Source organism: Apteryx mantelli, chromosome 1 (genome assembly GCF_036417845.1).
Source record: "Apteryx mantelli isolate bAptMan1 chromosome 1, bAptMan1.hap1, whole genome shotgun sequence".
NCBI lineage: Eukaryota > Metazoa > Chordata > Aves > Apterygiformes > Apterygidae > Apteryx > Apteryx mantelli.
Genome location: NC_089978.1, coordinates 24,690,675 through 24,714,103, shown reverse-complemented (window position 1 = coordinate 24,714,103; position 23,429 = coordinate 24,690,675). Strand labels below are relative to the sequence as shown.

General features: G+C 41.5%; 1 protein-coding gene across 1 annotated transcript in view; it reads left to right on the top strand.

Moving 5' to 3' along the window:
- Positions 1–11,358: 11,358 nt before the first annotated feature.
- Positions 11,359–23,429, top strand: part of FLT3 (fms related receptor tyrosine kinase 3) — a 36,254-nt gene continuing 24,183 nt past the window's right edge. Inside the window, exons 1-6 of the mRNA XM_067289847.1 lie at positions 11,359–11,395; positions 15,187–15,311; positions 18,333–18,535; positions 19,348–19,463; positions 21,829–21,946; positions 22,909–23,060. Coding sequence (XP_067145948.1) covers positions 11,359–11,395; positions 15,187–15,311; positions 18,333–18,535; positions 19,348–19,463; positions 21,829–21,946; positions 22,909–23,060 — 751 coding nt within the window. The remainder of the gene's footprint in view (positions 11,396–15,186; positions 15,312–18,332; positions 18,536–19,347; positions 19,464–21,828; positions 21,947–22,908; positions 23,061–23,429) is intronic.

The window sequence follows — 23,429 nt, the reverse complement described above, 5'->3', positions numbered from 1 at the left end:
TTCCTAACAAGATATCCATTAACATATAAAAAGAAATTCACTTCAACTCAGTGAAGTTCTGAATTCAAGTCAAGCAGCAAGTCAGGAGTTGACCCTGGAGTGCTCCTGCTAACACCTAAGCTATTAATGTTTTGGGGGGTGGAGTGGGGAGGTCTAGCCTTAGGCTGGAGTTCATATTAGCACAACTGATAAAACAGCAGTCTGGTGTCAGTGTGCTGCTAATCCAGTCATGTGGTGTAGCTGGAGAGTTTTCTGCCTTGTGGCTACTCCCACTGGAGCTGGTTTTATCTAACTGTTGCAGTGAAGGCCAACCATAATGTGACATAACAAGGATAAAATACTTGGTAACAGAAGCCACTGCCCCACGGGGAAAAAAAGAAAATCCTGTTTACTCAGGAAAATGCTTTACTGTCCTGCAAATTTAGTCCTCCACCCCCAGTTCAGCATCTTTAGAAAGAAGTTAATATGGTGGATTTTATATATTTATTTTGACTACATCCAAGAAATAGGAACTATCTGAATTAAAGACATCTTTCACAGCAGCTTTTAAGCTGAAAGTATCACATGTATATTGAGACCTCTGACCCCAGATCAGCTGAATCACCAGCAACAGATTCTGATACTTACGATTAAGAAAGTTAATGTCAGTTTCGACTTGTATGAACCACTAAAAGGCAAAATATGACAAATGAAATCCCAGTAGCTTCCCGTGAGTGCTGCAGGTGGAAGAGAAAACATAAAGCAGCTTGCTCACTTGCAAATTTTAAATCAGAGGACAGACATCCACTGTTTAATAAATATGTAACAGCTCTGGCAGGTCATGGCCATGCCACCTCACTGCCAACAAGCAATAAATTACTGGGGTAGATTTCTGGTAGTTTCAGAATAGAAGCACAAACTGTCTACACCCTGGTTTCTAAGTGCAAAAGCTATATGTAGGTGTGGTGCTGAAGGAGACGGGACTAGTGCTTGAGCAAAACACAATATATCAGTGAAGGTTAAAGAAAAATCAACCTGCCAGCCAGGAAAGCAAAGACAGAATAAGAACTCTAAAAGCTTGTTTTTTCCCTGTCATGTCATGTCATTTCCCAGCATGTCATTTCCCTGTTTGCAATGATTTCTTTAAGGCTTGTGGGCTTCCATTCATGTTTTAGGTGTCTTTTTCCAAAGGTGTCGCTCACTAGTTTTCAAATCCTTTCAGCTCCTTCCTTTGCACTGCATCAGATACAAACTTGTCTTCAGCACCAGAGTACAATGTTATTGCCTCAGTCTACATTTCTAAGGCAGTCCTGTAAGAGATCATGTGCTCATCTTAGCTGACAATGCTGGCCTCAATGCCATTTCCTCCATTTCTCCTGCAACTACCTTTGGGACATTTTCTACAGCTTCTTTTAGATGTGACATGTCCCCCTAGTCTTGGTCCATCTACATTTTTATTTAATCTTTCCTGATCCAAAAGAAGCCATTTAACAAGTATCAATACCAAAAGATCCATTCTAGATAAAGTCTCAGGCAGGTTTCTACCAACACCTTCTGATGTTGAATTTATTTGCTTACATCCAAGCTCTTTGGACAGAGATTGTTTATATTCTGTATCAGTGTGATTGCAGAGTGGAATCTTGGTCCTTAGCAAGTAAAAATATAGCAATAGGATGAATAATAGTGCATAGTCCTGGAACCATATTTCCATTTTACCTGCAGCTAATCAGCCATGATGATGAAGAGGAAGGTATGGTAGTATTTGTGAAGAATGTCCTAGTGATGCAAAGCAAAGGAGCACTGGTGCCACCAGATGACAGTTCCAGGAAAGCTGCTAGGACATCTGAGTTTCCCTCAGACCATAACAGTTCCTTCACACTCCTGGCGCTGCATCAACCCCTCCTTTTCCTCTGCCAGCACAACTGGCACCAAATTTGTCAAGGAAATCAGAAAATCACAGTCATACCCCAGTCACTCCCCTCAGCTGTCAGTTATAGCTGCCCTCCTCAGAAGGGTGTAGGTCAACCTGGCAATATATCAGATCAGCCTTTAGACCTGGATCCACTCTCTGTCCTGGGGATTTGAGTATGGTTGTGGTATCTGGGAAGATCTGCTTGCCCCTCTGTAATGACCTGTTGCGATATAAAACAGGAAGCTTGTCTGAGACAAGCAACTTTAGAGACAGATGGTCTAGTTAAACCCTTGATTTACCAACAAACAGGAAACAGTGAGAAAGAAGAGCGGCGTGTATGAGGGCAGATGCTGGTGCCACGCTCAGAGTAAGGCAAAGTGAGGGCACGCGGGCATGTCCCTAGAGGCCCGCGTCTGCGGGTGAGTCTGGTGGCCTTTATTTTTATCCCCTAGACAAGTCATCTGTGAAACGACTTCACGGCAGCTGTGGCTAAGTTTGAACCTTCCCGTGGACAGCACTAGTTCCCCATTGCCTCCTGCTGCAGCCTTGCTCCCCCTCCAGGTCACGCATTTCTGAACAGGGGCAGCTGGTTCCTCAGCAACCCCTATGCATGCAGCAGATCTGCTGGTGGGGACACTGAAGTCAAGTGTGCATCAGTCACCAGAGGACCAAGCTCTCATCCAGCATTAAAAATCTCCCTCCACTCAGAATGACTGATGCAGCAGGGTATTCCCACGTTAGAATTTTTTTTAACCCGCCTCTTCAGGCTGGTACCACCACTTGCTGTTCCCCTCACAGATACCAAGATAAATTATGCGGACTGTCAGCCAGTGTGCAAAAGCAGAAACTAAGACTGCTTCAAAAATAAGAATCGAGGTGGGACAGCAAAAAGTCAGCTGCATCTGATTTACCCAAGAAAATAGGTTTCCGTAGAAGTGTGAGCTAAGGACTAAAGAGGCAGAAAAAGCCTCAGCTACCAGCCCAGGACTAGCTAGCCTGGCTTGCGCAGTGATCCTCTCAACAGAAGGAAGACGTTCCCCGACCCCAAGAGAGGCCCCTCTTCTCCCCCTGTCACAGCCATTTCCTTCAGGCTCAGGTCTCAGCTCCTCACTTTTGAAGAAGTGGTTTCATTGTGGGCAGTGACGTGCACCCTTAAGACAACCACCTGCACTGCTGGGTTTCACTCACTTGGGTCTGGGGACAGCAGGGCACAGCCTGCCTGGCCACCATGGCAGCGCACTGGCCCCCAACCTGCCCCTCCAGGAGCCCCTCACAGCTGCTGGGTAAGGTCTCTTCTCCCTGCTGCTCGGACCCTTTCCTCTCTGCTTCCCATTCTCTCACTCCATCCCCTCACATTTTTCCTCTTTTTCTCCTTGGACTTCTTATCTGTTAGTTTTCTCCTGCATCTTTACTTCCTTCTCCTTCACCATCCCACCTTTCTTCTCTCCTCTGGGTCTGCTCTTTTCTCTCCCATCATCTCAGTCTGTCCTTTGCCCAGTCCAGCTTGGCTTTTGCTCTCAGTGCACCTGAGGAATTTCACATGCGAGGCAAAAAGTGTCAAAATACTATTTGTTTTTTTTTCCTGGTGTAAAAGGTACTAGCTTGATCTGATCACTTTAAAGAATATATCTGCAGTTTCTCGTAAATAATCTGTGAATGAAGTACCTTGGTAGAGTGAAATATTACAAGACATTTGTGTCTTATTTGGTTTTGTTGTTGTTGTTCAGTAATCTAATTAGGAGATGGCATGATACTAATATTTAGAAAATGCCTCTGTATTGTTGTTGTTAGACTGAAGATTTGGGGATTTTAAAGCTTGATTTCCTCTTCTGAAAAACTTCCCAACATTTTAACTGCTAAGAGAAAAGGAAATGACTTTTTTTTCCATCTCATATGCCTGAAACTGTATTTCTCTGGCTTTAAAATAAGTGCCTTGCTCTTATCAAACATGATCTTGCTGTTTCAAAATTCAGGACCGAGACAAAAAGAGAGGGTTTTTTTTCTAACTGATGTAGTTCTGATGCATTCCTGGGAAAGCTATTTTACAATTTGTGGTCCAGTTTCAGTTCCATATACAATGATAATAATGTTTACTTCAAAGACCAATTGTTAGATATGATTCATTCATGGTTGAAAGTCTACATGAGTCTATTTGAAAGTCTGTTTGAAGAGAAGGTTGAGTAAAAATGAAAATGAGTATTTTATGATCTCCTGCTTTGCATGACTACTGATACCACTACCAAGCAAACCCCATCAAAGATGGATTTCTGTGTTTTCTTCTTGAATGAGCTCTGCTAGTCCTGTAGACTGCGTAATAAAGTAAACAAAAATTATTAGTATCTGGGATGTGATAGTGCCCAAAGGCCCCTGCAAAGAATCATATTCCATGGGGTAAGAGGGTCGTGAAGAGAGAGCACAGGGTGTGTGAGCACCGAGGTGTGGTTATTCTCCAGGAGGACTGTTGTTCATTGTGCTGAGATATTATTTAGTGAAGGTGAGGTATAGAGGGAGAGGTAGTATTTCTTATAAGGCCATCTGAAATAGGGGGGGAAAGCAGATGCTTTTGGACATACAACCTGGATAGCGTTTGGAAGTTCAGAGACATAGCTGACATCAGAAATCCTGGGGATTGCTAGCTCCATAAGTCTCTCTCTAGCAGATGACTCTTTAAGAGTAGTTTTAATGTAAAAATGTTGATAGTTTAATGAATTGTATGTAATTTCTTGAAAAAGGGAGTGTTTCCTTTAAGGATCCACTTATTGTCCAGAGGTAGGACCCAGTAAAAAGTAATGCAGGCAGACAGACTTTATCCATATGATGAACCAAGATCATCAGAAATTGCAATACTTAGTCAGCAAAAGAGAAGCTAAAATGCAATAACATCTAGAGGAGAATGTCCACAATATATATATAGACTTAACATGCCAGCTCTGTCTTTAAATTGCAAACCTAGAATGGCAAAAGTTGCAGGACAGGAAAACCATCTTGCCTGTGTCATCTGATGGAAAAACTGAGCCCCAGCAACAAGGAATATAATTCCAGAAACTTTAGAAACCAATATATACAATATGATATATATGTACATAGAGCTATAGACATTAAAAGCATTATTCCAGTTCCTCATCCTCTTACTTTTTCTGGTCATCCTAAACAAGAGCTTGTGGTTAAAAATAATATTATCTAGAGTACAGTTAGCCTTGCTTTAGTGGAAGGAATGGGAGGGTGGATGAGGCCTGGGAACTGGGGCAGTCCTAGTTTCATGTTTTACAAATTGGAGAATTCTGTGATGAAAAGAGACTTTCGGTGACCTTTCTCATTAGGAGGAGTTTTCCTTTAACAAGAACCCTTGCTCCCTTTATTTTTGTTGCACCCACTCTTATTGAGAGCTGTTCACAGGATCACCTGCAGTTTTGGGCACCTGAGAGAAATCAAGTTATGAGTTGCTGACAAAGATGTCAGTGTGGCTGATAAATGAGAGGGAATTTTATCTGAGCAAGACTGCAGACTCAGGCCCAAACAAGCTCTGGATTAGATTACGGTGTGTCTAATTGCACAAAAACTAAAGGACAATAATGTTGAAAAACTCCTCACAGAACATACAGATAAACAAAAGTACAAGCCTGTCACGTTCCTGCAGCAGACAGCCAGGAAATATGAGACGGGCCAACACACTTCTACTTTTTAAGGAGAATCCCAGAAATGCTTGGGATGCAGCTGTGTGCAGGATCTGTCCATCTCACAAAAATACACTGATTTCTCTCCAGCAAACCAGCCGTCAAGCATTCCAGAGCATGTTCAGGCACTAAGCCCTGCCGCTGGCAGAAAGGTGAAATCAATGAGCACCCCAGGGTAAATCAAGTTTGATCCTGACCAGAATCTCTTTCCCAAAGCTTGCAAAAACCTTGGTGCAAGCCAGCTGTGAATGCTGGATAAGGCCAGTATGCAATTTGCTTATTCGGGGAAACACAGTAGTGCCCAGCAGAACACATTTTCATGGTCCTCCATTGTCACGTATTTCATGGATCAGAAGATAAGCTATAGCTTTTGAAGTGAAGATTCCTGAAGGGGAAAGATTGTTCAAGAAGAGGGTTATTTTCCAGTGGAAGTAAATGCAACTCCAAACTATTTATGTTTTCTTTCTTTGGGGAGTTGACCTCATTTGCTTTTTCCCCCTCTTCTGCAGCAAATTGCTCAGGCTGTTCCGCTTTCGAGCTACTGAGTAGCTGGAAGATACCCAGAGCAGGCAGACCAACTGCCCGCACAGCTCCTGTGTGCCTGCACAGCGGTGCAGCGGTACAGTGGTGTGTGCTCTGTGCCTGTGCACAGCAGCGGCAGGTTTGCCAGAGCTGCACGCTCCCCTCTGCAGCACCCACTTCAAGAACCTGTCCCATATTTATTATCCCAAAGACAATATAGCACTGGGTTGAATCCAAACTCCCTCATCTCCTCTCGTTCACAGGATTCCCAGAATATAGCTTTCAAAAGATCTGAAACTTCATGGCATAAATTCATCCATATGTTTAGAGTCTGCACTGTTAGCCAAGGAGCTATTTTGCCTCATTAGGATGAGTTAGGTTTTCTGAAAATCTTAATGGAGATGTTTGCTGCAAAAGGTGGGGATGAAAAAATAAGGCAAACATAAGTGGAAATGAAATTGGAGAGTAAAACAGTTACAGAGCAAAAATGTGGAAGAGCAGGAGTGGATGACAGATGAAGGCAGAAAGCAACTTCAGTTTTATATATCAACACTAGAAAATGACAAGGTCTTCAGTCAGGATGATCACACACTTAAAATGAAAGTGGGGACCAAAAAGTCAGCCCAGGGCCAACAAACAGCACCTTTTCTCAGTTGGGAAGGAAGATCTTATTTCCCATATGGCTTAACACTAACCCTGTTAATAGGAATACATTTTAAAAGATGCTGTAAGACTCTAAATAGAAACATGGTGCAAAATGCTTGCTTAAGGAATATGTAACCCTTAAAACACAGACAATCTCCTAAAAATTGCTGATGTGTTTGAAGGATAGACTCTTCTTTTCTTTTCTATATTTCATGTGCCATAAGAGGATAACAAAGCTAGACAGATATCTGGATAAATGTATGCCCATTTCCCATTCAAGAGAAGGAATTTAATTTTCTAATTCTTATTTTTTTAAGATCTTTCCTTAAAAACTGCTGAAAAAAATGAACAGGGTGAACAGGCAAAGAAGCAAACACAAAAACCAGTATATTACCTAGATAGTTAGTTCTATTACTGTTGTAAAAGTAGGACATTATTTACCCCCTCCTTTGTAGTCTGGGCTTAATTATATAGATAAGATTTCTAATGGGTGAGATACAAGGGCTGGTTTGACAAACACTTTGTTATTACAATGTACTCTTTAAGGAATGAGTATACGAGAGTTTACATTTATGCAACCACTTGGGAATTACAATTGTTCTTTAACTCTAACCTTATAATGATACAAATAACACTCACTAGTATTTATAATCTTCTTCTGATTCCTCTTTGTCTTTTCATATTTTGTAGCAAAACCATTCTCTCCAACTCTCCCTCTTTCTGTCTTTATTTCCCCCACCCACCTTTCAGGCCTTCCCTGTTCCCTCCCTCACCCTCTCTTCCAGCAAATGAAGGACAGTATTATATACCCAACTGTGGAATCTGTTCTTTTAATTTAAAAGGGAAGTTTTACAATACTAAGATGACAAGGAGTATTATTTCATTATCTGCAATCTTCTGTTTTCATTTCTCTTTTGGGCAGATCCTTTTCTCTTTGTTGATGAGTTGCCGGGAATCTTTCCCTGAAACTACTGAACAAAAGTAGCTCTTGCTTGCAAAATATTGATAATTCAGTAGCAATGCTAGAGTATGTCAGATAATAAGACTGGAGTGCTTAAACATAGAGCAGTTAAGGAGTTAAACAAAGCAAACTTACTTATGCTGTTTTATGAGATGGATCTGTTTGTATGTTTTGCTGCAGGGTTATCTACCCGCTTTTTTTATGACACAAACATGTGTCATCCCCGTGAGTAAAGATCCTCTAGAGGACAGTCAAGAACAAGACAGCCCAATGCCTCTTTCTGATTAGTGGGAGACCTCTGCGGTGGCCTCACAGCCATTACACATTTGGGAACATCAGCGTTCCTTTGCCCACAAAGTTATCGCTTTGGCCATCGTGCTCCATGGGGAGGAAAGGCCTGGCTGATGTGGGAGACAGAAAGAAGCTCCCATGTGAGGATGGAGGATGTGGGTGAGAAGCAGAAGAAGAACCAGCCACAGTGTAGACTCTTCCCCAGAAAGTAAGGTTGCCATGACAGCTGAGGTTCATTGTCTTTTCAGCCACTTTTCAGCCACTTCCGAAACTGGGGTATCTTCAGCAGCGTCACTTACTCTTTGTTGCAGTAAGGTGGGCTGCAAGTGGCTAGTGTGGTGTGAGCTGGGGGTGGAAGAGCAGGGGTTTCCCCTGAGCGCATGTGAGCTGCCCATGGAGAATTCAGCATGGGATCGAGAGCTAGGGGCTCGGACCTTTCTGCACAGGGGAAGAGCCGTCATTCATTTAGCCAGGCCCATGCAAAGCTCGTTTGGATAACAAGCAAAATAACAGTTCAGCTGTTTGAGCAATGTCTTTGTATCAGACTCATAGGGAAAGCTGGTGGAAAGTTAAAGGCAAATAAGGGTTTGAATACAACCCTTCAGTCCTTCCTCACGCAAACCAGAAACAGAAGAGGCAGGGCAGGAAGATAAAATGAAGCTAAATATCTCATTTGCTTCAAGCTTCAGCAGTTGCTTCATGCTAAGGAAACGCATTGTTTTCAGGTAAAAACCATGAATCAGTGGCAGAGACTGAAGACTCAAAGAGGAGACTTCAAACCAAATCTATAGATTAAGGAGCAACATGGTGATGAGACCAGTCAGTATTTATCAAAGAAGCCTGAAGGAGCTAAAGCGGTTGGACTGATCGTGAATGTATACAATCACTCATTAAAAGCAGCTCTGATTCCCAGAGGAACAGCAGTTCTGTTGTACCCAAGAGGGCAGAAATGTGACTAGAAAATCTGAAAACTGAGAGAAATATAAAAATAATTCAAAACAGATTCTTATTCTTTCTGGCCTAAATGAATGATGAAATAGCAATATTAATGATAGAGCATGAATTGGATATCTGCAATAGAAGTTAATGGCAAAAGTAGTCAATAAAGTTTGATATGTAATGGTGCCATGTGATAAATATGCCTGGACTTCATGCCATCATTAGCTTCTTTTTACTACACAGGGCACTGAAACAAAGAGATCTGTAGGTAATCAATAAAAGAGCAGGAGCAGCTTTGCTGACTGTCAACTACTTGTTCTGTTGAGAAAGGGTTCTGTTTAGTTCTGCTGACAGAGCAGCATAAAATACATCCCTAGTGTAATACCTGATTTGAAATCTTCAGCCATCCCAATTATTCATTAGTAAAATCTCTACATAATTGAAAACCTGGCTGCAATGAGCCATAGGCAGGGCTGCTAGCCATCCTCCTATAGGGGAAAAGATATTAGCACTGAAGGGCATAATTTTATCCCAGAAAAATGAAATCTGCTGAAAATCTGTACCAAAAAATATGTTAGGACATAACAAGATGGAGGACAATTTATTGGAAACAGTGGCCAGGAAGAGAAGTCATTAGATATAAAAGGAATGTGGAAGAATATAATTGTCTTCCTTTCAGCTGTTTTCATCTGGGACCTGAGAATGGAAGGTTGAGGAAATGGTGAAGAAAGAATTAAAAATGTAGAAAATTAATTTATGGACAGTATCTTCCCTATCACATGTAGCAAACCGTGTTGTAGTAGGCTGTAGTAGTCTTGGCAGTGATGTTCCTGGGGTAGACTGGGCAAACCTCTTCCTTTTTCTTCACCTATGTTGAAAGAAGATCTCTTAGATTCAGGCGTAGATGAAATTTTGAAGGACGGGGGAAGCAAAGTTCTTAGGGAGAAGCAGTGAGTTTTACTACAGAAGTTGACATAAAGTGGACAAGTTGTCAATGAACAGATCCCTTTGTTGGCATTTGCACTGGACAAATTAGAAATGAGTCTGAATCCTATCTGAACCATGCAAGGCTGGCTGTGGGATCTTCACAGAAAGGGTCAATATTTTAAGGTTTCCATCTTTCATTAGAAAATCAGAAAATGTTTTCTGGAGACCACTAGGTAAAAACACCACTGTGGAAGAAACAGCTATTTGTCATCAGTGATTCGATTAATTTAAGAGAGAATTTACAAGGAATTTTTGATTCATGTTTCGTTTACTAAGGATAAAATAATAATAATAATAATAATAATAATAATAATAAGGAATGCTGCTCCGTAGCAAGCAGCAGGAGCCCGAACTGGTTGAGTTGGTTATTAGCTGGGAAGATACCCCTGTACTTCAGAGAGCGAAGCGTATGTTTAGTGCTTTATTCTTTTGCCTAACGCAAGTCCCAGAGAAGGGCGCAAAGGGCGTTTGGTCGCAGGCTGCGCGGTAGCTTTCGCCTACCGCACTCGCCGCGCCGGCAGCGGGGCGGCAGCGGGGCGGCAGCGGGGCGGCAGCGAGGCGGCAGTGGGGCGGCAGCTCCCTCTCGCGGGGGCCGCGGCGCCTCCGCCGGCCGCTCCGCACCGCCGCCGCGGCCCCGCGGGAGGGCGGCGAGGCCGCGCAAGGCTGCGGGAAGTGGGGTGTTACGGATGCTGGGATTTGCCGCTGTAACGCGTGCGGGAAGTCTCGCAGGAGAGAGGCTCCGCGGCAAGTTTGGCAACAGAAGTCTTGAGAAGAAACGGCGCCGAATGTCACAGCCTGAACAGCTTCAGATCGGGAAAATAGCGGAGAGAGTGGTGCCAGCTGGAGAAATAATTCTTAGCAAATGCCAAGTCAATGCTTTCTGTTATAAACAAACGAGATTGGCAAATGACTGTAGCGTTCCTGGATGCTGTACAATCTCAGTGTTTCTTTTTACTCATTTTTGATTCAGTGCACAGAGCCTAATTAGGCCATTTCTGAAAACATATGACTTCCCTGTCTCCTCTCTTCTCACTGGTCTCCTGCTCAGATAGTGATTCAAGTTCAGAGATTCGTTGTACCCTTCCACTAAATCCTCCTGAAGGGCAATTGCACTACATAGACCTCTTTTTCCTCGCAAATCCCAATCATGCTTGAACTTGACTGTAAATAATCAAAACAGTTTGCATGATGTTTACTGTAATTAACTGGTAAGACCAGATAAATGACTAGTCCTAACCTGGACATATCCCATCTAGTATTACAACAACTAATCACAATTAGCATGAACTTCATCAGAGGCATCTTGTTGCCTAGCTTGTTTGTTAAACCTTTTTCAAATATGGTTATTATTCTGCAACACAGAACGACACCCCCTGCCTCATCATCATGTGAGAATAAACTCTCACGAGAGTTGCATTTTTTGGAACCATGGAATTATTTAAGCTGCAATGATGAAGAAGACTAGGAAGGACAGTGTACTAAAAGGTGAGCAAAGAGAAAATAAAGTTTTACTGGAGAGAAATAACATTTGGGTAAAAGGTAGAAATTTGGCAGCTAAGGTCAGCTCTTGCTACCTGTCATACTTCCCTCTGTTTTTTGTCATTTTTTTATTGAGTGAAATTCTGTCTTCTGGATCCACTGCTTTGGAGGTGACGTGGGGGTGACCACACATGCAAAGGTGTGGTTTTCTCAGAGTTAATGCATGTGCATCAGGCTCATCTGTGGTGCCACTTTTAGAGACTTTTGGTGAGGTTTTTTCAAAACCTTGAGTTATTGGCAGCACATGACTGTGGGAAAACTGTAGCTTTCCTGGAAAAAAAAGACTATTTCTACTTTCCCTGATCATGAAGAAGATTTTGGAAAGATGATCCTGAGATTCTCACCCAGAGAAAACAATCAGAAGCCAAATAAGAAACAAAACATAGTTTGTTTGCTTTTTGTAAATCTCCCGACCTGTAAAGCAGAGTGGGAGATTTTTCTGTGTCTAAGAAAGGTTTGATTGCTATTTAAAATACAAAGCACACTGAGCTGAACACAATACACAAGATGCATCTGTGAAGAGAAAGGTTCTCTCTTCATCTTTCAAAATGCTCCAGTTTCTCAGCTATTCTTCTTTTGATAAGTTCTTCCTTTAGACCATTAATCTATTTTGGAGTGACTTTCTCACTTTTTCAAAGGCTGCTTTGGTCATCGCCCCATTTGAAAATAAAATTGCATAAGTAGTTCTGTTAGGCCGACCATCTGACAGCTTAACTAGCTTAAAATACAGCATCTTGTTTTGATATCTGTCCAGTAGATTTATACCTTTCTTCTCAGTGCCAGCACTGTTATATGCAAGCCTGCATTTTGACTTGTGTGGTCATTTCCCCATGTATGTGCCTACACTTCTTGATGAAGTCCTGAGTTTATGGCTGCTAGAGGTTTATCAGACTTCAGTGAGAACAAGATTTCTCCTACTGCATTTACTTTTGTATAACCTATAAAAAGATGATGAAGAAGAAAAGCAGACATGAATAAACATTTTTTAGGGGCAGCAATTTGTTTCTATTTCAGTTTCCATAGAGTTCAGCAATGCAAGATATGCATGTTACAAATTTGGTATTCTTTGCCCAGTGCTCTGTACAAATATTTTATATCTCTGCAGTTCTTACTTTGGGCTTTAGGGAGGATGATTGACTTGCAGACAGTAACAGCAATCTGAACAGGCCAGCTAGCAGCTGAAGAATAAAGATGGTGAATCGGGCTGTCGCCATTTCTCAATATTTCCATTCTTGATTCCATTTCTGCTGTAAGGCTCATGCATGTTCTCATTTTCTTCTAGATCAGTGTAACATATTTCTCTAAGACCTACGCAAGTTTAGACCACTCAGTGTCATCTCATGTAACTACTTCTGCCTATCTCCTCATTCTTTTTTTTTTTTAATTGTAAAGCAGTTGGAATCATCTCATGTTCAAAATATCCTTTCTTACCCTAAAAGCCTTCCTGGACTTGCTCCAGGTCTCCTGTGTTATGGTGGAGTGCACAGGAGTAAAGGTAGAGGACAGCAGTGTCAAACTCTAGCAGTCAGCAGGACAAGGAAACCTGTTTTCTCTTATACACCAGGTTCTCAGGATCTTCACTACTCCCCCTTCCAGCATGTACTCCAGCATACCCTCCTTTACAGATGCAGTGCCAGCTCATCAAACATCTAGTTTGCATGTCGCTGTCACAGTTTGGTTACTACATCCGTCTGCTTCTGCCTACATCTTAGCTGAAAATGTTTTCCCCATTGGCTTTTATCTTTAAGTTTCTCTTCCCCTTTTACTACTGAGGCAGTAGGCATCCTGCTAGCAAGGAGGTACTGCTGTGAGCAAAGTAGAGTAATGCCAAGGATAAATTGGCTCAACTTGTACGATCAGAAACTAAAGCTATTTTCAGATCAGAAAGCTGAAGTGAGAGACTGCTCAATATGCCCTGTGAGTTGAACTTTTGAGGCCATATTTTCAGCTGTTTTCAGCTGGTGCGTCCTTGAAATCAGTGGACCTTGTCTGTTTTCCTTCAACTGAGCCCCTGACTGTGAGTCTCTTAGATTTAAACAGACTGATTTAAAATGGAAGGAAGGTAAAGTGGGCAACAAACCAAAGTGGAGCAAGCTGAACCAAGAAGGATTTAGTGAAAGGCTGGAGAGAGAGCCTGGAAACCTGGCTTGCATCGGTGGAGTATGTATGATTAGTATAGACAGTATGCTAGTATGTGGACACCTAATGCATACCTACATTTCAGCTGCCTTCCAGCACTCACTGCCTCAAGAAGTGCCTGCATTATCTTTATAGTCAAAGAAGGAAGATATGTGCTTTTGAAGGCCTCCACAAAGGAGTCATGTACACCTTTCTTAAGGATCAACTCACAGGCAGACAGGACCTTCTTTGGAGGTTTGCGAAAACATGTACTCCATTGACTGTATATACTCTGGAAGGGTAGTGTCATTAAGTATCTAAAATTAAGTTTGTGCTAGGTTCCTGAATGAGAAAGACTGAGTTTTAAGCCACATTTGCCAGGAAGGCTGGAAAGAGGTTGTCTGAGCTGTTGTTTGGAGCTCAAGCAGTTCCAGTAGGCACAAAAGTCAAAGAGATGGCAGGAATGCTTTTCTTCCTTCTCCAGTTCTGCTGTGTCCATCACTTGCAGAGGCAGTCTCATTACTTTCTTCCTTCAAGCACTTCCTGATATATTTACCTTTTTCCTCCTTTCAACTCTGCTCCTTGCTCTATATCCAATCATCTCAAGAGCTGAGGGAAAAAAAAGAAAAAATATCAAGACCCTGGCGCTGGAATTTTTTAAGTCAGCAGCAGAGAGATGTTATTTTGTGATTCAGTGTTTATTTGTACTGTTACGGGCTGGCTTTAGGGGCTTATAGAAAACATACACATTTTAGCCAGCCAGTTCTGTAGTCTTACTTCTCTCTTTCTTGTTTATAGGCAATAGTGGGGGCATGGTTACTGTTTTGCTCCTTTAAGTCTAAATGATGACTTTTCAAGCTGCAGTCCCTACAGAAAGGCTCATATGAAGCCCTGCCAGAGAGATTATGCCTTTGAGGCAGCAGAAGTTTCTCCACACTGCACCTTATGTATAAGGCGAATGACATCTGCTCCATCCATCAGGGCAAATCAGGCTGGTAGCTGCCAAGTGAGCTGGCCAGACTGTGTAGGCTACAGTGGTGTGACAGAACCAAGAAAGCAGAGAGGAGGGAGAAGGCAGGCAGAGGCCACAGACTTATTCTTCCTCACTCTCCCGCCTCGCCTTTCTGTATCTGCTTTCCTCAAAAGAGTGGGCATTGCTACCTTGTTTGCTTCCTGGCAGTGAAACAGCCCAAGGCTGTGAATGACCGCTCAAGGGAAGGAGCATCTAACCAGTGTCTGCCTGGCTTCACAGGGCCCTGTCTGAGATTTGGCTGCAGAAAGAGCTGCAAGAGGGAGCCTGTGATTTGTAGGCTGGTTTCTAAATGAGCTTTCATAACACATAGAAGTTTTTCATCTTTAGACATTTTCTGCAATATTTTATGAGACATACTTCTAAACAGTATGCTTTTGAGAGGTTCTCTGCATAGCTTTTTCACACAGTTTTAATACACAAAAGCAGAGTGTGCAAACGCACATAATATAACTATGCACTCCTTTCGCCTTTTCTTAAAAACATAAAACCTTTCTAGGGTTTTGTTGTGTTTTATTTTTATTAAAATGGTTATCCGTGACCAAAGAGATAAAGATGATTATATTTGTTTTCTATTTTTGTTTTACAGTTCTTGTTATGACAGCACTAACTTTCACTTCTGCAATGAATCAAAATATATCTGAGATTACATGTGTATTTATCAGCCAGAAGAATGAAGGTTCAAGAACACCAGAGACATCAGTATCTCCTAAGGTGAACTAATAGAGAATGAGTTGCTTATAAAATATTCCTGTCCATTCCAGAAATACCTTCCCAGAAGCTTACAACACCCTGAACCTTTAGGCTATGGGGATGTCACAATTAAAATAAAAAGGGTTGGGTCAAATATGGCTACAGAAAGTTAGAGGGAAATACATACTACATTTAATATTTTTGAACTAGAAATAAGATAAGTATCAGTTTTCTCTAAAACTGATCTTTTAATTGCTGTCCTGTCTCACATCATGCCTTATTACTGCTAAATATTGTTGGAAATGTATCAATTAAAAAAGCTATATTCATTTAAAAGATGAATGCTTTGCAAGGATTAAGAAGGCCGTGATGTGAACTGGTGGCCACACACAGCCCAACCGAATACTTGACATGGAGTGTGTTTGCCACAGCTGCTAAGGATGGCTGGGAAGCTTTCTTCCCACCACCACACCCTCAGAAATCCCTACCTGAGCTAAACCTAGGCTTAGACACTAAAGCTACATAGGTAATCAAATAAGAAATTTCATTCTTCTCTTCTGACTCCAAGTTTCTAAATGGCAGAAGATCAGTAAGAGACAATGTACAGCTAAATTATCAAGAAACTGAGACCTACAATTAAAATATCTCCTGAGGACTGGTATTCTGAGACAGTCTTAGGAAATCTTTCTCATTTCCGAGCAAATAATCAATAATTCTGATATATAAGAAGCAGAGTAACAAATGCATGGTATTGCGGTTAGATTCCCCCCAACCCCTACCCGCCGGCTGTGCTGATGGTCTTTTAAATGTAAGAACATAATACAGTCTCTCCCATCGTAGCCATATGCATGAACATCTCCTGGCTTTCTCTGGACTGACAGTTCTATTTCTGTCATTTTACATATTTCTTCCACTGGAGGTATGGTGCTTTATGCAATATTTCACCAGCTTTCATGATCTTGTCTGTGTAAAATACTTTTCCACTTTCCAACCACCTAATTCCTAATGTGTTATTTCTATTTTGTACACCAGGGAAGACTGTGCTTTCCTTGTATCTGGCAATACAGAATAAGGCTGTACCCCTAGAAACTTGTTAGATCAAACAAGGGGAAAAAGAAGGAGCAAGGAATGAGCAGAACCATAATCATACCATTTCCTCATTACTCTCACTGCCAAGAGGCCAAGCACAGTGTGGGGCATAGGAGGAAATGAACTGGATCCTTTCATAAACTTACACCAGATACATTTCACCCTCCTGGTAATGGAGAGTTTTTAGGGCTGCTCTTCAGATGAAGCTATTTACATGCCACTTTTTGCTCAGGCTAAGCCTAGAGACTCAGTTGTCCCTCAGTGGTTTTCAGAATGATTGTAGAATATTCTCTTCTTGCTTGCAATTTTCCTTTAGCCATATATGATAGTAAGGAAATGAAATGTGTGAACGCTACCAGCCTACACTTTGTGTACCTGGTAAAGCATACCCAAAGTTGAGGGACATTGTAGCCAGATGTCACAATGACATGCAGCAGGATGCTAAAAAAATATTCTGGCCCTGCCTTTTGTTTGAAGTCTCAAAAAAAAATTATAGTATAGAATCACAGAATGGTTGAGGTTGGAAGGGACCTCTGGACATCATCTAGTCCAACCCCCCTCTTCAAGCAGCGTCACCTAGAGCACATTGCACAGGATCGCGTCCAAGTGGGTTTTGAATATCTCCAGAGAAGGAGACTCCACCACCTCTCTGGGCAACCTGTTCCAGTGCTCTGGCACCCTTGCAGGAAAGAAGTTTTTCCTCGTATTCAGATGGAACTTCCTGTGGTTCAGTTTGCGCCCGTTGCCTCTTGTCCTGTTGCTGGGCACCACTGACAAGAGTCTGGCCCCATCCTCTTGACACCCTCCCTTCAGATACTTGTACACGTTGATAAGATCTCCTCTCAGCCTTCTCTTCTCCAGGCTAAACAGGCCCAGCTCTCTCAGCATTTCTTCATAGGGGAGATGCTCCAGTCCCCTAATCATCTTTGTAGCCCTACACCAGACTCTTTCCAGTAGTGCCATGTCTCTCGTACTGGGGAGCCCAGAACTGGACGCAGTACTCCAGATGGGGCCTCACCAGGGCTGAGTAGAGGGGGAGGATCACCTCCCTCGACCTGCTGGCAACACTCTTTCTGATGCACCCCAGGATACCATTGGCCTTCTTGGCCACAAGGGCACATTGCTGCCTCATACTTAACTTGGTGTCCACCAGCACTCCCAGGTCCTTCTCTGCAGAGCTGCTTTCCAGCAGGTCAGCCCCCAGCCTGTCCTGGTACATGGGGTTATTCTTCCCCAGGTGCAGGACCCTGCACTTGCCTTTGTTGAACTTCATGAGGTTCCTCTCCGCCCACCTCTCCAGCCTGTCCAAATCTCTCTGAATGGCAGCACAGTCCTCTGGGGTATCAGCCACTCCTCCCAGTTTTGTATCGTCGGCAAACTTGCTGAGGGTGCACTCTGTCCCTTCATCCAGGTCACTGATGAAGAAGTTGAACAGGGCTGGACCCAGTATTGACCCCTGGGGGACACCACTAGCTACAGGCCTCCAACTAAATATAGTATAGTTGTTCTCTGTCTCTTCTTATGGTTCTACATGAAAGGAAATAAAAATGATAGTAAAGGACAGCCTATTTCACTAAGCGAAATGATCATGTTCCTGGCTGGAGTTGTTCTGTGACATCTGTCTGCAAAGCAGAATGAACTAATTCAACAGGAATCCTACAGTGCTTCTTCACGTAGTAGAATTGAACATATTTGTTAAATAAGTTAGAGAGTAGAAATGAAAACAGAAAGGGAAGTATGATGGAGATGTTACTGTTAGTATAATTTCTATTTAGAGTAGTAATTTTATCCTCATGCGATATATCCTGATGTGATTTGGGCATTAGGGGGCATTACTAATTTATGAAAGCTTTTTCCAGAAAAGCATCCTTTGAAAATATTTAGATATGAAAAAAAAAAAAAAAAAACCTATTTACTACCAAGTACATAGCAATCTGTCTTCTTGCATTACAGATTTCTAATATTTTGGAAGATCTTGGTTGTTATTTGAATTCTCAAGGAACAGAGAACATCTATGAACCGACTAAAAATGTGGAAGTCAATGTGTTTGAAGATATTGAATTGAGAGTGATAATGAACATTTCAGAGATCATTTCATGCCTTTGGTTCTTTAAAGACAAACAAGCTTGTAAACCCTCACTGGACTCGGAGAACCGGTAAGTCAAGGGATGTACTGAATCAAAAAGCCTTAAAGAGATCATTTCTTCTAGGATGCAAATAGGATATTTTCTGTGGGACTCTCTCTGTGTTTAATATCCTGTTATACATTATTTTCTTAAAACTTCTCGTCTTTCTTAACTATTGTCACTGGGCTGCTCTTTGCTGATTGTCATGTAAATATATATTCACACAGCATCTACACATAAGAACCTTAAAGTTAGAATAGTTTGAAATAAACTCATTCTTTTAATTTATTTTGCATCATGCAGTGGGTATCTCCAGGGACTTATTGGCATTGATCAATCCAAGCTTTGCAGTATGCATGTGAGGCAAATATCTTGATTTTAAAGTCAAAGAAACTGAAGCATGGAGAGTTATATGACTTGGCAGGGTCACACTGCAGATCAGTAACAGCACCAGCAGCAGTATCCCAGTTCTCGCAACCAAACAACTGAAGTGAAACCCAAGGCCAGATTATTCCCTCCCGCAGCAGGACATGTAGGATGGGATTGTAGATAAAGCATTTCCCTGTAGCTCTCGTCAGCTGTCCTAAGCTCAGGAAATCCATCCATCTCGAGGACAGCTCAGCATGTGCTTAGGTACCAGTGGTGGTAAGTTCCTAAGTGCTGCTTGTATAGGGTGATACATGAAAACACTTTTGGTTGAAGGACAGTATGTAAACAGTGAATGCTAGTATCTCTGATTGGTATTTTCATGCTGCCAAGCACAATGTCAACTATTTCATTGTATCTATCTTCTGCATACTGCCTTCTAGATAACAAATACAACTTTATTTTCTGTTTTATAGATATGTTACATCCTTGGCTTTTTCCCAAATAAGAGAAACACAAGCTGGAAAACACACTCTCTCGGTCATAAGCGAAAACAGTAATTACACAATAATATTTACTGTTCTTGTCCGAAGTAAGTATATCTCAGAAGAAAGGAGTCACTCCATCAGCAAGTTCAAAGGGAGAGGTTGGAGTTCACTTAAAGCACTGAAGCTCCCTCTTTTCTTTATAAGTCTTCTGTCTTCCCCAAGCCCCCTTGTCTCTGCCTTTTACTTCCCACATTGTGTGCCACTTCTCTCGCATGCTGCATTTCAAGCATGAGTACCTCATCTTCCTAGATTTGCATAGGACTTGGAGCTGTCTTGAGAGACTGAAGTCAAAAACCACAGATTGAGTTACCGCATGAGAGCCAACTTCCACTAGTCAATAAAACATGCAAATGAGCAAATAAAGATGTAAATGTGCATCAGTCCCCTTCTCTCCTATGCAAGATTTCACTCTGTGCCAAAAGGGACAAATCAAGGGTGACTTTTGCATGCTCTCAAATGCTGCGGGCTAGATTTGTTTGCTTGCATCTTAACCTATTTTTTCCCGTATTGTTGGCTGGGCTTTTCTCCATATCAGATTAAACCATTCTGTTTATTTTCTGGCTTCCAGCGCTCTGGGTCCCACTTTGTCCCACCCCACCACTTCTCCTCTCTGCATTTCTGGCACAGCCTTTCCGTTCACACTTCTTTGGGCCGGCAAGAGACTGGGGGAACGGGAGAGACATGGTCCCTCTGCTCAGCGCCAGGGTTTACTCACGGCACAGGGCAGCCAGTAGAGCTGTCTGGTTTTTCCCTTGCAGCCTGGGCTGGCATGTCCTTTCTGGTTTTAGCGGTAAAGTGCATCTGCACTGCAGCTGCTCAGCACAAGGGTGCACGAGAAGTTCATATTTTAACTGCTGAACTCAGAAAGTCGTGGCAGAGCATGTGTCAGGTGTGACTTTTTGAAAGGCTCACAGCGTGTGCAAGTTTAGTTGAATTTTTTTAAGGACCACACAAGAGACATCTCTGACACAAAGGCAACTCCCACAACAAAGTTCAGTCTTCTCTTTCTAAGTAGGGGTGTCCAAGAACTTAGAACAAAAAAGACACATATATAGACATATTTTTTAAAGAGGAGAAATACCATATTCTTTGCCTGTAAATAGCCAAATTTAAAATAAAATTCAAAAAATTTAAATAATTTTCAAAGGAAAAAAAAAACTCCAAACAGCTAAAAGCCTGGCAAAGTAATTAGGACCAAACCCTTCAAGAGAGACAGGTTTAACAACAAACATCATAACTTGCCTTGTTTTTAATAAAGTGTCAATAATCAAAGTTTTTCATTCCTTCTTTATTTGTTTTTAAGGCATTTGTGCTTGATTTTTTTCTTGCTCAAGTGTTAGAAGTGTCACCTCCAGTGTCTCTTTGTTTTATTTGAAGGCCTATTGTATGCCTTGATTACAATTTTAACAACTTTACTGAGGGGACAGGGTGTTAAGTGTTTATCAAAAATGTACCTTCTCTACCGTATCAGTGAGCCTTCAGAAGTAAAAAGTGTTACTACATGTGCAAGCAAAATAGTTCAGAACAGTCTTGGTAAAGATCTTTTCCATATCAATTGTTTGGATTTCATTCTCTTCGCTTCTGTGAATCTAATATCATAATTCCATCTGTCATCAAGTCCTTCAGGCTACATGAGATGTGAATCTCTACAGCTGAAAAATACCTTCTAGGCCCAGTTTATTAGTGATAAACAAAGAAATTCAAAAGCCAAAAGTGTTATTGTTGCCTTTGCATGTCACCTTTTAGGCAATGAAACTATGAATCCAAAGAAAATGTGAGTCTTCTTGGTGAAAATTGTAATTTCATTGTACGCCAACTTTAAAATAAAATCGGTAGTTTTCATTTTAAGTCAGATCTTTAGCAGTTTTAAAGTGTTAAATTTTTATATTTAGCTCAAATATGAGTCTGACAGGGTCAGAGGACTGGGAGTGGTCTAGGAAACTTTTCACCTCCAGCTTATGGATACAAGATGGAAAAGTCTGCTAATTATCAAAAGTCGTTATCGCCTCTTGCTTTTCCATTGTGTATCTGATCTGACTGAGTAGCATGTAATGATCCCATTTTGCAGTCTCAACAGATGTGATTTCTAAAGGTGTGTGCACTCCTGCCCAGTGAAGTGAATAGGAGCCACAGCAAATTAACACCTTGAGTATCAGCCTCAGGATGACCCTCTGTTGTATAGAGGCAGGCCTTTGATATCAGGGAAGCTGTATATTTAACAATCCAGGCTGAGAAGTTTCTAAGACTAACCCACAATATCCCTAGGGCAGAATAATTTTATTTTCCCTGAGCACTGAAATCGCATGAAATAAATTACAACCATGTCAATTAATGCACTATTTACTGAGCAAAACATTCTGTTTCAAAACTATTTCAGCAGTTCTTAAACATTTGCATGATTCTTAACAGAGAAACCAGGGAAACCCTATTTCAGGAAAAATGAAAAATTAGATGCTATACAGTGCATATCGGAGAGCTACCCCCAGCCATCTTTGGAGTGGATATTTTGCAAAACACCTGAAAAGAGGTAAGGCATGTATTTATTTGCTTATTGAAGCTCATGATTGAAAGCTTACCATCTCCTGAATAAGAAGGGGGAAGCTTTGTACTCTTTAGTGTGCCTAGTGGTTTGACTAGATAATTGAAGAAGAGCTATTGGGTCAGGTTTTGGGGGGAAGCATGCAGTGAGCTCTGCTAGGTTGCACACCCATGTGCTGTTTGAAAACCTGTGTCTGCATGACTCACTTTTGGAGTGCTGCAGCATATTTTTTTTAGAAAGGTTGGCTGTTGTGCTTTTTTTGAAACTTTCAGCTCTTCACTTGGAAAAAGTTATTCCAGATTCTAGTATTTTGATATCACCAAAGCAAATCAAATGTATCTCATTCCCCTATAGTTTTTCACATTTTTTTGAAATGTGAGTGCCTTAGACCTGTGGAGATGTTACAAGAAAACATATTTTTCCTAGCTAAATGATTGTTCCATTATGTTTACACATACAATTGGTTGTATTATGAGTGGGAATATGCTCAAATAAGCAGCAAATAAGCTCAAATAAGACAGTCTTGAGTGTGTTTGGTGGCTATAGATGGTGCTTTTCTCTGCAGTGTGGCAGTTTGAGGATCTGGATCACATAAGGCCACTGCATTTGCAGTAGCCCCCACCATCAGGAATTCAGAGGTGTAGTGTGAAAGCCCAACCTATGATTTCACTATTTTCCAGATTACAGCCATAGAATTACCTGTTTGTGAGCCAGTCTGAGCATATTCAGGTCATTCAACTCATTCTGCTGCCTAAATTATCTTCATTCATTCCACAGCTGTGATATTTTTATTCTCTTATCTTCACCTTTCCTAGTTCCTTTTTATTCAGCTATGTAAGATCCAGTTTTCCCACTATTGTTTGCATATTCTCATGGCTTGGAGATTTATCAGATTCATTTGTTTGAGCTTCACCAAATGAGTCAATGAATAATTATGCTTGTAATTCCAGTTGCCCTAACAAAATGCACGAAGAAACTGGGGAAATACATGGCATACTGAAGGTACAACATGGATTACATGAGGATGAATTATTTCAAACATACATATGGTGCTGTGCAGTTAATGAGCTGGGCAGAGAATGCACCAGCCTGTTTACAATAGGTAACTTCCCTCTAAGGTTTACTTTCATATGAGCTGGATCCTGCCATTGAAGGTAGTTGCACTACTCATCTGAGTAAGCTTCCCAGACCAAGCTATTCATTTGTAATCACTGGAACAAATCTATCTAGCAGTGAATATGATTGCTCTGTCTCACATTTAAATCCTAAATTCTAATAGCTATTTGTGATCCCTGTAAAAAATACCTTGCCCTTCTACATTTTCTAAGCACCTGTGATATTTTTTTCACATGCTTTTGGGACTACCTGGCAGTGAAATGCATTTCAAAATGTTCTTAAAATATGTAAATGCTGGCTTGTTTGTCTTTTTATAAACCTGACCTGGGCTGAACTGTGCCCTACAGACAGCTTG